Genomic DNA, 12,833 nt, shown 5'->3' on the forward strand with positions numbered 1-12,833 from the left:
GGGACCGTGAATTCATCTTCAGATATTCCACAGCGTCTAACATGAGGTCTTGTACTGATTAGGGGCTCAGTGAATAAATGGCTAGATTGGGCATTGTGGTGCACTTGGATTTGGGAGGCTAAGGCAGGAGGATTGCAGGTTCAAGGCCAGCCTGGTGAGGCCCTGTCTCAAAAGAGAAAATAAGAGGGACTGGGGATGTAGCTCAGGGGTACAGCACATCTGAATTCAATCCCCAGTCCAAAATAAAAATAAAAACCTAAGAAGTAAAAAAAATAGGTAAGTAGATAAGTGGTTGATGAATAAATATGTGAAAGATGCAGAGATCTGGTTTCTATCCTACCAGGTGTCTCCTGGGGCTCAGTTGCATAGTTATAACCCCAGTTTTCCCTATCCTATCCCTAGAGTTTGTCCCAGGATGATAATGACAGCAGCGAGCAGGTGTCACTGGCTTACGATATGTCAGGCAGAGGCTGAACATGTTACCTATAGTATTTTAGTTAATTTTCACAACTTTTTTTTTTGGTACTGGGGAGTGAACCCAGGGGCACTCAACCACTGAGCCACATCCCAGCCCTTTTTTGTATTTTTATTTAGAGACAGGGTCTCACTGAGTTGCTTAGGGCATCACTAAGGTGCTGAGGCTGGCTTTGAACTCACCATCCTCCTGCCTCAGCCTCCCGAGCTGCTGGGATCACAGGAGGGAGTCACCATGTCCAGCTAATTTTCACAACTAACTTCCTTCCTTCCTTCCTTCCTTCCTTCCTTCCTTCCTTCCTCCCTCCCTCCCTCCCTCCCTTTCGCAGTACTAGGGATTGAGAGAGACATGGTCTCACTAAGTTGCCTAGGCTGGCTTCAAACCTGTGATCTTTCTACTTCAGCCTTCTGAATAGCTGGGACTTTAAGTGTGTACTACTACACCCCACGTGGTACGTAGTATTTTTAAGTCTTATATTCAAGATGAGGATATGAGCTTGGGTCCAGAGACTCGAGAGACTGAGGCAGGAGGATCCCAAGTTGGAGGCCAGCCTCAGCAACTTAGTGAGATCCTGTCTCCAAAAAAAACCACAAAAAGAAAAAAAGGAGGCTGGGGATGTGGCTCAAGCGGTAGTGCGCTTGCCTGGCATGCATGGGGTGCTGGGTTCGATCCTCAGCACCACATAAAAATAAAATAAAGATGTGTCCACTGAAAACTAACAAATAAATAAATAAATATATATATATATTAAAAATTCTCTCTCTCTCAAAAAAAAAAAAAAAAAAAAAGAGAAAGGACTGGGACTCTACCTCAGTAGTAAAGGGTCCCAGTACCCCAAAAAAGGTGATGGATTTTTAGAGAGGTTAAATCACAAAGACAAGGACAAGCAGAACTGGGTTGACATTCCAGAGCCCCTGGTTTACCAGAGTCCTCCGTGGATAGGCACCGGGAACACTAGACCTCAGATCCCAGCCTCCCTCCACAGCAGCCGGGACGCAGAGGAGGGACTAGTGAGGTAGGTCATGGGGTGCCGTGGTACTGAAGGAAGCAGAACTTTCCGACAGTGCTGCTGCCTTCCCTGTTTGCATTGGCTTGAGGGGCATGCGGTTTGCTTTACCGGCCACCAGAGAGAGCAGAGGCGGGCCAGTCAGCAGGACTGCCTCCTAGGGCTGCCATTGCTGTACCTGCAGGTGTCCATGTGGGGCAGCTAGTAGCCCAGAAAAACATTTAGGCTGAGACAAGCTCCTGATCATACACCCCAAAAAGAGGATCCCTGATGAAGACGTCACATCTAAGGAGCACCAGACGGAGACCTCAGAGACTTCCTGGCTGGAGGGGCCATTGGCAAAGACGTTCTATGAGGGACCTCACATGGACTCCTCAGGGACGCTCTCAGATGGAGAGACCCTTGAAGGGGGTCCCTGAATCCAAGTCCTTTGGACACCCTTGTGGAAGGGCCTCGAGTTACAGAGCGCCCTAATCAAGACTGAAAGTTCAGGAGAAGTTGGCACAAGGAGGTTGGGAAAGGGACCCAGGCACTTTGGCTCTGAGTCCCACTCCATCTCTGCCCTGATCCACACCGAACCCACTGCCCTTTCTTGAATTCCCTCCCCACGACGTTAGGTTCCAGGCCCCTGAGCCTGGGGAGGTAAGGAGGGACATTTGGGTTGGGCTCAGTTCCCAGAAGTACAGTGAAGGCTCGCTGGGGTGACATCCTGGGTACTGGGTTAGAGGGCATGGGTTGCTATGGAGCTGGTGGGCTAGGAGGGCGTGGGATTCTGAGGGAGGGACGAACCTGCAGCCCAAGTAGTTTGGAGAGGTTGTGAGCTGCCATCTGGGCCCTGCATATTTGCACTCTGGGCTGCTGAGGGAGCTGACAGGAAGTCGGCCAATGCTCACTGTGGCTGTCTACCAGGCTCTGCCCCTCCTCCTCCTCCTCCTCCTCCTCCTCCTCCTCCTTCTTCTTTTTTTTTTTGGTGCTGGGGATTGAATCCAGGGGTGCTTAACCACATCTGAAGCCCTATATTGTATTTATTTAGAGACAGGGTCTCATTGAGTTGCTTAGTGCCTTGCTTTTGCTGAGGCTGGCTTTGAACTGGGGATTCTCCTGTCTCAGCCTCCGGAGCTGCTGGGATTACAGGCCTGCGCCACAGCACCTGGCATCCCCAGTCCCTTTTAATACTTTATTTAGAGAGAGGGTCTCACAAAGTTGTTTAGGGTCTTGCTAAACTGCTGAGGTGGGCTTTGAATTCAAAATCCTCCTGCCTCAGCCTCCGGAGCTGCTGGGATCACAGGTGTGTGCATCACACCCGTCCTAGGCTGCTGATCTTCTTTGGTCCTTCCTCCTGACCTCTCCATTCATGTCTCAGCCATCAGGATTGGGAATGGCTGGGCTCTGGGTCTGGGTAGGCTTGAGGGTCATTATCCTTATTGGCTTTGGTTGGGAAGTTGAGCGGAGAGAGAGGTATCTCAAAAGTACAGGGAGGGGGCTGGGGTTGTGGCTCAGAGGTAGGGCGCTCACCTCACTTACTTTGCACGTGGGGACTCTGGGTTCCATCCTCAGCACCACATTAAAATAAATGAGTGAAATGAGGCTATTGTGTCCAACTACAACTAAAATATAAATATTGAAAAATAAAAGTACAGGGAGGCCCCCTGCAGACCTTCGTTCTACAAACCTCAAATCAGCCCCTGCTTCTCTTTCTGCCCTAATGGACACCTTTCTACTTTCTACTAATGGAGACCCCCTCTGTTCCTCGCAGTTCCCCCAGGTCATCCCACCTCCCTGGCGTGGCTCTCTAAGTCCCCCTTCCCTTCCTCCCCAACCTTCCTTCCCTCTCTCCCTGTGACTCTGCCTGCTGATCTGGGGCCAGGGGTGTCCCAGCCCCAGCCCTCCATGGCTCCCTCCTCGTGGCAGGGGTGGGGACTGGCTCTGGAGCTCTGGCCAATGGAGGGTGGGGCCCACACAGCTGGCTCCCAGCCCAGGCTGCTGCAAGAGCTGGGGTGGCTATGAGGCCCAGCCCCCCGCCTCCCCTCCCTTCCCCCAGGTATAAGAGCCCAGCTGAGGTGAGCTGGCTCCTCCCGTCCAGTCTCAGCGGCTGCCAGCAGGTAAGGAAACCCAGGGCTTTTCTCCTGTACAGGGAGCACCCTGGGCCTCTCTCGCCTGAGTCTTCCAAGGGAGAGCTGGGGACTGGGTCCGGGAGCTCACGCGTTTTGAGCAGAAGTGGGTGGCTGGAGGTGTGAGACGGAGGTGAGACCCTCTAAATGGGTCGGCTTGGGCACTGTGGCCTTATCTCCTGGGCCCTGGGCAGGGACTGGGTCTGTGTGGGGTTGCCTCTGACCCCTGGGGTGAGGCAGAAGATCTTGGGTGGAGCCAAAAGGGGTCATTGAGACAGAAAGCAGAAGTGTCCCCTCACCTCAGGTCCCCTTTCTCCAGGCAGATCATGATCCATCGGTTCTGCTGGGTCAGGCTATAGGACGACAAGACTCACCAAGGGACCAAGTGCTGCAGGCACCATGGGACAGTGTCGGTCAGCCAATGCTGAGGTGGGACCATCGCTCTTGGCCTGTTTCCCTGTTCTTTTCCACCCCGGGGATCTGTGTTCCCCACTGACTTCTGCCCCTCACCTTGGCCTGGCCCTACACCCAGACCTCGGCAGTGAGGCCTGAGATCCCTCCCTGAACCCCACACAAGGTGATGGGATGGACTCCTCCTGGGAAGAGGATGTCTGCACACGTGCTGGGACCTGTCCTGCCTGGGGATGGGGGGGCGGGGAGGAAAGTCTTGCCCAACCGGTGGGTAAGGGCAGAAGCTGCTGGGGGCTGGGGTGCAGGTGAGGGACAGGGACTGGGTCCTGGGCTCTGGAGTGGGCAGGGCCACTCCAGCTGTCTTCTGCCCTGCTGGCTTTACCCAAGCTCCCCCCGGGGATCAGGAGCCTCCCTGATGCGCTTAATGTCTGCTGCCCTCAGGACGCCCAGGAATTCAGTGATGTGGAGAGGGCCATTGAGACCCTCATCAAGAACTTCCACCAGTACTCGGTGGAGGGCGGCAAGGAGACACTGACCTCCTCTGAGCTGCGGGACCTGGTCACCCAACAGCTGCCACACCTCATGCCGGTACTGAGGGGATGGACCCCACCCTAGTCAGTCCCCTGACTTCCCAAGCAAGTGCCTCCCGACCCCACCCACACGGGCACTGGCAACCCCTAGATTCCCCCTTGCCAGTGCCAGGCAGGCTCAGGCCCTGCTGTTTGCCCCTGGGCAGGGCGGGGTGGGAAGATCTCAGGCACTGTCTCGCTGAGCTGTGGCTTCTTCCCTCTGCTCAGAGCAACTGTGGGCTGGAAGAGAAGATTGCCAACCTGGGCAACTGTAACGACTCTAAACTGGAGTTCGGGAGCTTCTGGGAGCTAATTGGAGAAGCCGCCAAGAGTGTGAAGCTGGAGAGCCCTGTCCCAAGGAGCTGAGGACTTCTCCCTGGAATCTCTTAGGGGGAATACGGGGGGAAAGGGGACCTTAAAGACCGTGGGCCTGGAAATAAAACTTCTCTCCATCACCCCCACCCTGTTCCCCAGCCTGTACCTTTCCTCATCTCTGCCAAGTTCAGGTTCATAATAGCCCTCTCCGGGGTCTCTGAATACCTCCTTCCCGTGCTCTGTGGAGATGACGGGACCCAGAGACCCCGCCGGAGGGAAGCTCAGGGAGCAGGTTGGGACCAGGGAGGACATGGAGGGGTAACAGTGGTGTAAGGGCCGAGTGATTTGATCGTGGGGAAAGGGCAGAGAAGCTGGGCTATGGGAAATGATTTGAAGAATGGAGCTGGGGATACGGCTGGGTATGGTACCAAAAAGGATCTCTGAGAACCTGCCCCTCTCCATCTCCAAACTAAATTGTAGCTGTCTGTCCCAGGCTATCCCTTCCAGCCTCCAGCCCTGCCCCACCCTCCTCCCAAGACTCTGTCCCAGGGCTAGGGCAGGGGAGGAGGGAGAGCGTTGAGGAAGAGGCTGGGAGGGTGTGACTGTGGGGAGAGGAGCAGCCGGGTGCGTGGGCATTTACAGAATGATGGTTGTTTTGTATCATTTGATTAATAAAAAAATGGAAAAAAATTGAAAGATGTTGTCTTGATTGGACACTTGCCCTGGGGTCCATGGGTGAGGGATCCTTGGGGGCAGGTGGTAGAGTCATCAGTGGGACAGACCCGGGAATGAGAGCGGTTGCAGTGGAACTGACTGGGTGTTGCCTTCTCCCCATGGATTTGGGTGAGGGTGGAAACAAGCCCAACAAGCCGGAGACCTGGCTTAGACCTCTCTGAGGCATAGGCTCTGCCTTGTCAAGGAGCTGATCCTCCAGCAGGAGACGAGGGCCCAGGTGTGCACACTGGGGGAAAGGACATGAACCCAAGTGTCTTGGGACCCCGCTGACCAACGGCAAAGAAAATGTAGGGCTGAGGTACAGGCTGACCTGCCTGGGTTGAAGTCCTATCTGCCACTTACATCTGTGAAACTCTGGACATGCTTTTCGAGTGTGTCTGTCACCTGTAAAAAGGGGATAGGCACAGGACTTCACGTATAGGAGTGTCGGGAAGATGACGCGCAGCACTTATCAGACAACCCAACACACAGATGCGTGCCCAGTGAGTGGAAGTCACTGGGAGTGGGAGAGAGTCCCCACCACAGGGAGGTAGAGCTGGCCAATTTCTTTGGGGACCTGGGGGAAAGGTGTGGGGGGATTTGCAGAGGAATCCTCTACTGTGCATGAAGGGTTTTGGGGATGGGTCTCAGCAGAGGTGAGGATGCGCTGACCTGGAGAGGGAAGACCACAGCCAACCTCTGGTCCCCAGTGTCAACAGAAGTCAGGTGTTGTTCCTGACATCCAAACATCGAGGAAGCTTTTGCGGCCAGCTAGGCTGGACTGGAATGCTAACTGAACTTGTCTGTTGAGGGCCCCTGAAACTGGGCTCCCAGTGACCCAGGTAAGAAGGGCAGGTGACCGTCCTTCCCTTCCTTTCTCCACTTTGTCAGGTTCTGCTCAGGCCCTGTGGGGTTAGGAGGGTGGAGTTGGGGGAGTGCCAGGTTCTACCACTCCCTCTGGGGTGGCAGTAGAGGGTGTGAAAAAAGGTGTGTATCCCTTTAACCAGGGCCCAACCCCAGGGCCAAGTTAAGAAGGAGCTCAGCCACTACCTCCCCACCGAGCCAGCTCAGCCAGGCAGGGCCGGGAGGGAGTGGGACAGATTCTGGGAGTGCAGCGGGGAGGAGTCCTGGCTGGGCTGAACGGGGGAGCTGTTGGCAGTGCCAGAGCCCAGGCCCCAGAACCCTGCAGGAGTGGAGGTGGATCGAGCAGGCAGGTGAGCACCCCAGATCCGGTCTGGGAGGTCTGGGGCTGCCCAAGGGACCCTGCAGGCTTGGGAGGCCAGGAGAAGGGGCAGTGAAGGGGGCCTGGGGACAGGGGACTTCCAGAGGCAGGGCAGGAAGAGGTTTTGTTAATTATTAACTTTTTCCAAAGGCCAGTTTGAGAATGAGGAGTCCTGCTGTGGCTGGGGGCTCCAGGGGCCCTCCAGAGGAGTGGGCAGGGTGGTAAGACCCCCTCTGGCCCAGCAGCTGCCTGGGCTCTTCTCCAGGGGCTGGGACACTGGGCAGACCACTGGGAGCCTTGCCCACAGCTGCTCGGCCCTCCCTGAACAGAAGGGACAAGTGTGTGTTGGTGGGGACGGTGGGGTGGTCAGATGTGGGACACAGGCCTCTCTGGGATCTGGGAGTTGTGTCCTGGGAGACTTAATAGGACCCAGGAGGGTCCAGAGAGCCTCAGAGCCCAGGGAAGGAGGCAGGGGCTGAGGTGGCTTCTTGACCTGAAGACCACGGGCAGGTCCCGGATGCAGGCCCCGTTGTGCTCTGGGAGTTGTTCCTTGGGAGGGGCCTGGGTGAGGCCCTGGGGGAGCCTGGGAGCTCCCTGGAAAAGGGAGAGGGAAAGAAGCCAAGCCTTGAACCCGAAGCTTCTCCACCTTGGGACCCAGGCAGGTCCTGGCTTGACTGCCTTGGCTTGGCAGAGCCACTGGTACTATAGGAGCCTTGGCCTGCCTAGCCCAGCCGAGGTGGGGGTGAGGGCAGGGTGGAGGTGAGGAGGGTGCAGCCCTTCCCCAGCAAGTAGCGAAGCTCCCTGAGTGGTGAGGCCAGGTGCAGCGTGTGCGTGTGCGTGTGCGTGTGCGTGTGTGTGTCTGGGTTTGCACACGTGCCTGCACATGCCTCCAGCTTCACTCATCTGTAAGAAATTTCAAAGAAGTCCACGGTGTCGTGGTCTGAAAGCACAAGAGGGCAGAAGGTAAATGAGGTGCCCAAGCAAAGGGGATCCGTAAAGGCCGAGCCCCTTGCTTCTGTGTGTGCAGGTGTGAACGAACCCTGTGAGGGTGGGAAGGGCTGAGGCAGGTCGCCTGTGTGAACCATGAACCTCAGGCAACTGAGAACACAGCAGAGAATGGACCTGTGGATTGAGGCTGAGAGATTCTTTTGAAATACTTACTGCAGATACTGATCGCCTTCCCAGCCCAGTTCTTCAACAGGCCTTCCCAGTGTACCCAGGGCACTTGGGACAGAATGGGTGAGTCAGGAAGGGAATGCCTGCAGCTGGGACTAAGGCTCAGTGGGAGGGGGCCTAGCCAGCACAAAGCCCCAGCACCAACTCCCTCTCTCCTGCACAGAGAAAGAATGACTGAATGAACACATGAGTACGAGAGCGTGCACGAGCGTGAATAAGTGAGTGAGTGGTAGATGGGATGCAGATGGAAGGAACTCAAAATCCCAAACTTGAGCTTGAGGATGGATAGACTCTGGAGAATCCCAGAGACAGGGGACTAGGAGTTTGGGGACACATCCCAACGGCTTGGAAACAATGTAAAAGTCCAGAAGTGTGTGCAGGGTGGCAAGAGGTGCACGTTGAGGCTGTGGTGGAGGTTCAGGGTTCCAGAATGAAGGGGACTGGTGGGGGGGGGGTGTCAGCAGACACTCGAGGGGGCGGGGCCAGAACCTGGGGGTGGGAGGGCGGGGCTGGAGTGGCTGAGATCCAGGGGCATGGTGTCAGGGCAATTTGGGCTTTTGGAGAAGTCAGCAAGCTGGGCTCAGGTGGGCGGGGGTGGGAGGTGGGAGCCTGCTGGTTGCTCAATGATGAATCAGCCAAGGAGAAGACAAGGAGAACGTGGGGGCCAGGGAGGGGCTTTTGGAGGACAGTGGTCCCCTTTTCCCACTTTCTTGAAAGTCTGCAATGTGCACTGTCACCCTGACTCCCCCCACTGCCCACCATTCTCTGCCAAGATCTCTTGAGACAATGTTACTGCAGGAACCACTTCCGGGCCACCCATCCTAGAGAGGGGCCGTAGGACAGCACAGCTGCCCTTCCCCCATACCTGGAGATAGGTCCTTAGGTGAGAGGATGGGCATCTGGAGGAGCAGGTGGCTATGGGTTGGGTGGGGTGGCAGATCCTGTCTCCTGGCCCCCAGGGGAGGGTGGGAGGCGGAGAATAATGACACGTGATTGTGACTGTCCCACTCTGATAACCTGCCATCGGAAAAAGCTTCAGAAAAGTGTTTGTCTAGATGGTTATCTCGGTGTTGTCCATTTTACAAGTAGAAGGGCGCGGGGGCAGATTCCCAGGAGGAGGACCTGGGAGTGGAAGCCCGGGCAGGTACCTCTCTGGCTTGCCCAGCCCACCTGAGAGCCAGAGGCTGAGTCTTCTTTTGGGTGCTCACCTGTGTCTTGCCTACTTGGCCCCTGCCGCAGGTAGGGTAGGGGTTGGGCATGGTGTTGAGGAAGAGTAGGAGGAGCTGCCTGTGGCTGGAGAAATAAGACTTCAAAAGGCAGGTGGAGGGAGAGGTGGGTCTCGTGGGGAGGAGCAGAGGTTCACCACCCCAGACACCCATGTCTTTCCCTTCCCTCTCCCTGACTGCTCCCCCGGGATTCCCAGGGTAGGAACAGGTCTGAGGGGGTTAATTGTGGGAGGGGTCTCCAAATGCTTTCCCTACTCCCCAGGCTTGTTGGGAGTGGGTGTGGCATAATCCTTCCGGGAATGGGTACCATTTCCAGAAACCCCAGGAGCTCTGGTCATGAGCTTGGGTACCTCCCACCCAAGAGCAGCCGAGCAGTCAGATGGTGGTTGAAATTTTTTCTTCCTCTTTATTTGTGGATGTCAGAGGATCTGTCTGAACGTCTTATTGAACCATACACTTAAATAAAGAGTACGGTTTCCTGCAGTGCTGGCATTTTATGTCATCCGTCCAGCCACAGACCAGAGTGGTCATGCGGGCGAGGGCAGGGAGAGAAGGGCAGAATTTCCTGCCAGAGATGCCACTGACCCTTCTCCCTCTCAACTCTCCTTCCTTCTTCCTTCCTGGGCTATTTCCTCCAGGTCTCACCCTTCCTTGAGAAAAAGCTCCATCAGAGAAAAAGACTTGGAAAGTTAGCTGGGGGTCTTGGACACCTACTATCAGGGCTGAACGGAGGTACAATATTCATAGAATTATCTCCCTTGAGCAAGGCTGGGAGCCGAACCAGGAGGGTCAGGGGAGTCAGGGAGACCAGAAGAAGGGCGGTTGTGTACCCCGAGGAAAAATCATTGTCCTCAGGTCTATGCATTCTGTTGTTTGGCTCAGGAAATGCAGCTGCTGCATTTCAGAAACACGATGCTTGCCCCAAGGAATGAGACCAGAGCTGTAGAGACAGTGGCCACACCAGTTAGTGGCTCCAGACAGGGCTGGGACCGCGAAGACAGACGTGTCTGTAGGAGTCGGGGAGGAACATGCAGAGGGCAGGGGTCAAGGCGGGCCTCCAAGGGGGGCGTGGTTTGGGCAAGGCCAGAGTGATGGGCAGGCTCAGCTGGGTGGAGCAGGCATGGCCATGGGCATGGGAGTAGGAATGGCCACGAGGGTAGGGGAAAGCAGGTGGCAGGGGCAGGAGGCTGCATTGTGGGGCCTAGAGAAGGAGACCCCCATTTCCCGTCAGCCTGCTCTGTGGCTGGGTCCATCTCCCCTTGCCAGAACCAGCTGAAGGCGGCTGGAGCTCATTCTTGGCCTTGAGGGTGGGAGGGGTGTCTGATTTGCTTGGGTTGACTTGGGGGGGCTCTGGGCATGGGCGGCGACTCACAGAGGAGATCCGCCTGCTCCCCTCATATCCTGTTATTCAGAAGGCTGTATCCGCCTGGAATGTGAGTGCCTTTTGTCCTTGGGTGAGGGGGTGACGCAAGTGGCCTCTGGCAGGCAGCTGTTGTGTCCAGGGTCCGGCTCCAGCTGGGGCAGAACAGCCTGGCTCCTCCTTAGGTAATGGGGTAAGGGGGCTTCCTTGGATTCTGCTGTATGTTTTAGGGGTGGGGAGGAGGGCAGAGAGGCTTGCTGGGCGTGGCAGGGTGGTTGGGAGGCTGCCCAAAATCTGACGTGATGGGTCAGCATCTTGTCCTCTCCTGGAGATGGGCGGCTGGGGCCTGAGCCTCTGGATTCACTGCCTTGGAGCCTGGAGAAGGGCTTGGGGTGGGCTTCGGTTCGCATCCTAGCAGTTCTTAGCTGCACTTGCCCCCGGGAAGGGGCCCTCGGTGCTAGGTGTGGAGCAGGGTGGGAGGCCTGGGCAGTCGCCGTCCTCCTCCGAAAGGGAGCCCCTTGCTCTTACCAGGGCTGACAAGCGGCAGGCAGCCCGGTGCCCTGGGCTGGGGAAGGCCTGGAGAACCTGTCCAGGCGGTTGAGCTGGGGAGCACCTGGATTAGAGGAGCCGCAGAGCTCTCATTCCAGGGCCCACCCCCGCACCCCGGCACCCTTGGGCCCCCGTTTTTCCTGAGGACCAGTCATCCCTGGGGTGCCAGGGCGCAGCGTGCGAGTAAGGGAGCAGGTTTGGCCTGTGGATGTCTTATCTCCCTTCCTTGGTACCAGGCCCCGAGGAGCTGAGGCAGCGCCATGGCCGACTGCTACACGGACCTAGAGAAGGCGGTGGTGGTGCTGGTGGAGAACTTCTACAAATACGTGTCTAAGCACAGCCTGGTCAAGAACAAGATCAGCAAGAGCAGCTTCCGCAAGATGCTTCAGAAGGAGCTCAACCACATGCTGACGGTAAAGACCCTGCCGTGGGGCCTGCCTCTCCCCTTCCTGCTGTGCCGGGGCCTCCTTCCCCACGAGTCCTCCTCTGTCCTTTGAGTTCCCCTGCAGCCCTGAGGCCCGGGTCTTCCCAGGGTGCCCAGGCCTCAGCCCCGCCCCCACCCCAGGGCTCTGTTTGCATCTTCCAAGGGCAACAGCTGCCCAGGCTCTCTGGGGTTGCCACCCTCCATCCCCGGTGCCTCTGCAGGACACGGGGAACCGAAAGGCTGCCGACAAGCTCATCCAGAACCTGGACGCCAACCACGACGGACGCATCAGCTTTGACGAGTACTGGACCTTGATAGGTGGCATCACCGGCCCCATCGCCAACCTGATCCGGCAGCAGGAGCAGCAGAGTAGCAGCTAAAGGCCCCGCCACCGCCCTCCAGGCCCCCCGAGCCCAGCCCTGCTCTCTTCCCAGGCTCCCTCCTTGACCCCTCTGCCCCTCCTAGCTTCTCCCTCAGACCTTCTCCTTACCCTCGCTCAACAGGGGAAGGGGAGATGCCAGGGCCCCTTTGTGAATATCTCAGTGTGGGGGTGCTACCATGAGGGTCTCAGTCCCTGGAGCCAGCAGGCCCTAGGGCCCCCCGCTATGAGATCTCAATGCTGTTTGGGGACCCCGGGAGTTTCCTCACCTGTTCCGTCTGTTTACCCCTCCAATGCCTGACGTCTGTGTCTGACTCCTGCCTGATGCTGGGTCCTGACCTCCAGAGGTCGGCTTGCTGCTGAGGTCTCCCTGCTCCTGGTGCCAGCAGTGGCAGAGACCTCTCCCTCCTCCATAGCCCTCAGCTGGGTCGAGAAGCATGTCTAGGGACCCCCCCCCACCCCAGCTGCCTCTGTGTCTGGGATGAGCTAAGCAGGGCTGAGCCTTCGCCCTCGGCGTAGCCACTAAAATGATGGTAATAAAGGCTGGATTTGGAGTTTGTATCCCTCTTACCTGGTCCCTTGATGGCGTTTGTCAAACCCTTCAGTCTCCTTGAGATCCTCTCATCCTGGGTGGTCTTTGCCCTCCACTCTGACCCGAGGAGGAACCTCACAGGCAGAGCAAGAGAGAAATGAGGACTCCTGGATCCCGGCACCTGCTGTCACCCTCCCTCCTGCTCCACCGAGGGCCAGAGGCCAAGTGTCCCTGTCTCCAGACTTTCATCATCCAGACTCAGATCCCTGTTCAATTTCCAGGTGCAGAGGAGGCCTCATTTCATCCTTACTGTGATTCCACAGGGGGCCAGACCCCCGTCCTGAGCCCCGCGGGGTGTGGAGCC

The 12,833-nt window shown here is 56.9% G+C and overlaps 2 protein-coding genes across 3 annotated transcripts; both read left to right on the forward strand.

Moving 5' to 3' along the window:
* The first annotated feature begins 3,991 nt into the window (after nt 1-3,991).
* On the forward strand, nt 3,992-4,938 carry S100a14 (S100 calcium binding protein A14). The gene is made up of 3 exons (XM_027920774.2): nt 3,992-4,021; nt 4,445-4,591; nt 4,801-4,938. The coding sequence occupies exons 1-3, from the start codon at nt 3,992-3,994 to the stop codon at nt 4,936-4,938; spliced, it is 315 nt and encodes a 104-aa protein (XP_027776575.2).
* A 1,721-nt stretch (nt 4,939-6,659) lies between these two features.
* On the forward strand, nt 6,660-12,498 carry S100a16 (S100 calcium binding protein A16). Of its 2 annotated transcripts, none has more exons than XM_027920977.2 (3): nt 6,660-6,815; nt 11,371-11,547; nt 11,780-12,498. In XM_027920977.2, the coding sequence occupies exons 2-3, from the start codon at nt 11,395-11,397 to the stop codon at nt 11,936-11,938; spliced, it is 312 nt and encodes a 103-aa protein (XP_027776778.2). In that variant the 5' UTR covers nt 6,660-6,815; nt 11,371-11,394; the 3' UTR covers nt 11,939-12,498. The 2 variants fall into 2 exon arrangements, with proteins under 2 accessions (XP_027776778.2, XP_027776777.2); XM_027920976.2 differs by lacking the exon at nt 6,660-6,815 and adding an exon at nt 10,655-10,770.
* The last annotated feature ends 335 nt before the right edge of the window (nt 12,499-12,833 follow it).

This window comes from Marmota flaviventris, chromosome 10 (genome assembly GCF_047511675.1).
Source record: "Marmota flaviventris isolate mMarFla1 chromosome 10, mMarFla1.hap1, whole genome shotgun sequence".
In the NCBI taxonomy this organism is placed as follows: domain Eukaryota; kingdom Metazoa; phylum Chordata; class Mammalia; order Rodentia; family Sciuridae; genus Marmota; species Marmota flaviventris.

Coding starts and splice junctions, on each gene's coding strand:
- S100a16 (XM_027920977.2), top strand. CDS start 11,395: ATGGCCGACTGCTACACGGACCTAGAGAAGGCGGTGGTGGTGCTGGTG. Junction 11,548..11,779: donor AGCTCAACCACATGCTGACG/GTAAAGACCCTG, acceptor GTGCCTCTGCAG/GACACGGGGAACCGAAAGGC.
- S100a14 (XM_027920774.2), top strand. CDS start 3,992: ATGGGACAGTGTCGGTCAGCCAATGCTGAG. Junction 4,022..4,444: donor GTCGGTCAGCCAATGCTGAG/GTGGGACCATCG, acceptor TGCTGCCCTCAG/GACGCCCAGGAATTCAGTGA. Junction 4,592..4,800: donor AGCTGCCACACCTCATGCCG/GTACTGAGGGGA, acceptor CCCTCTGCTCAG/AGCAACTGTGGGCTGGAAGA.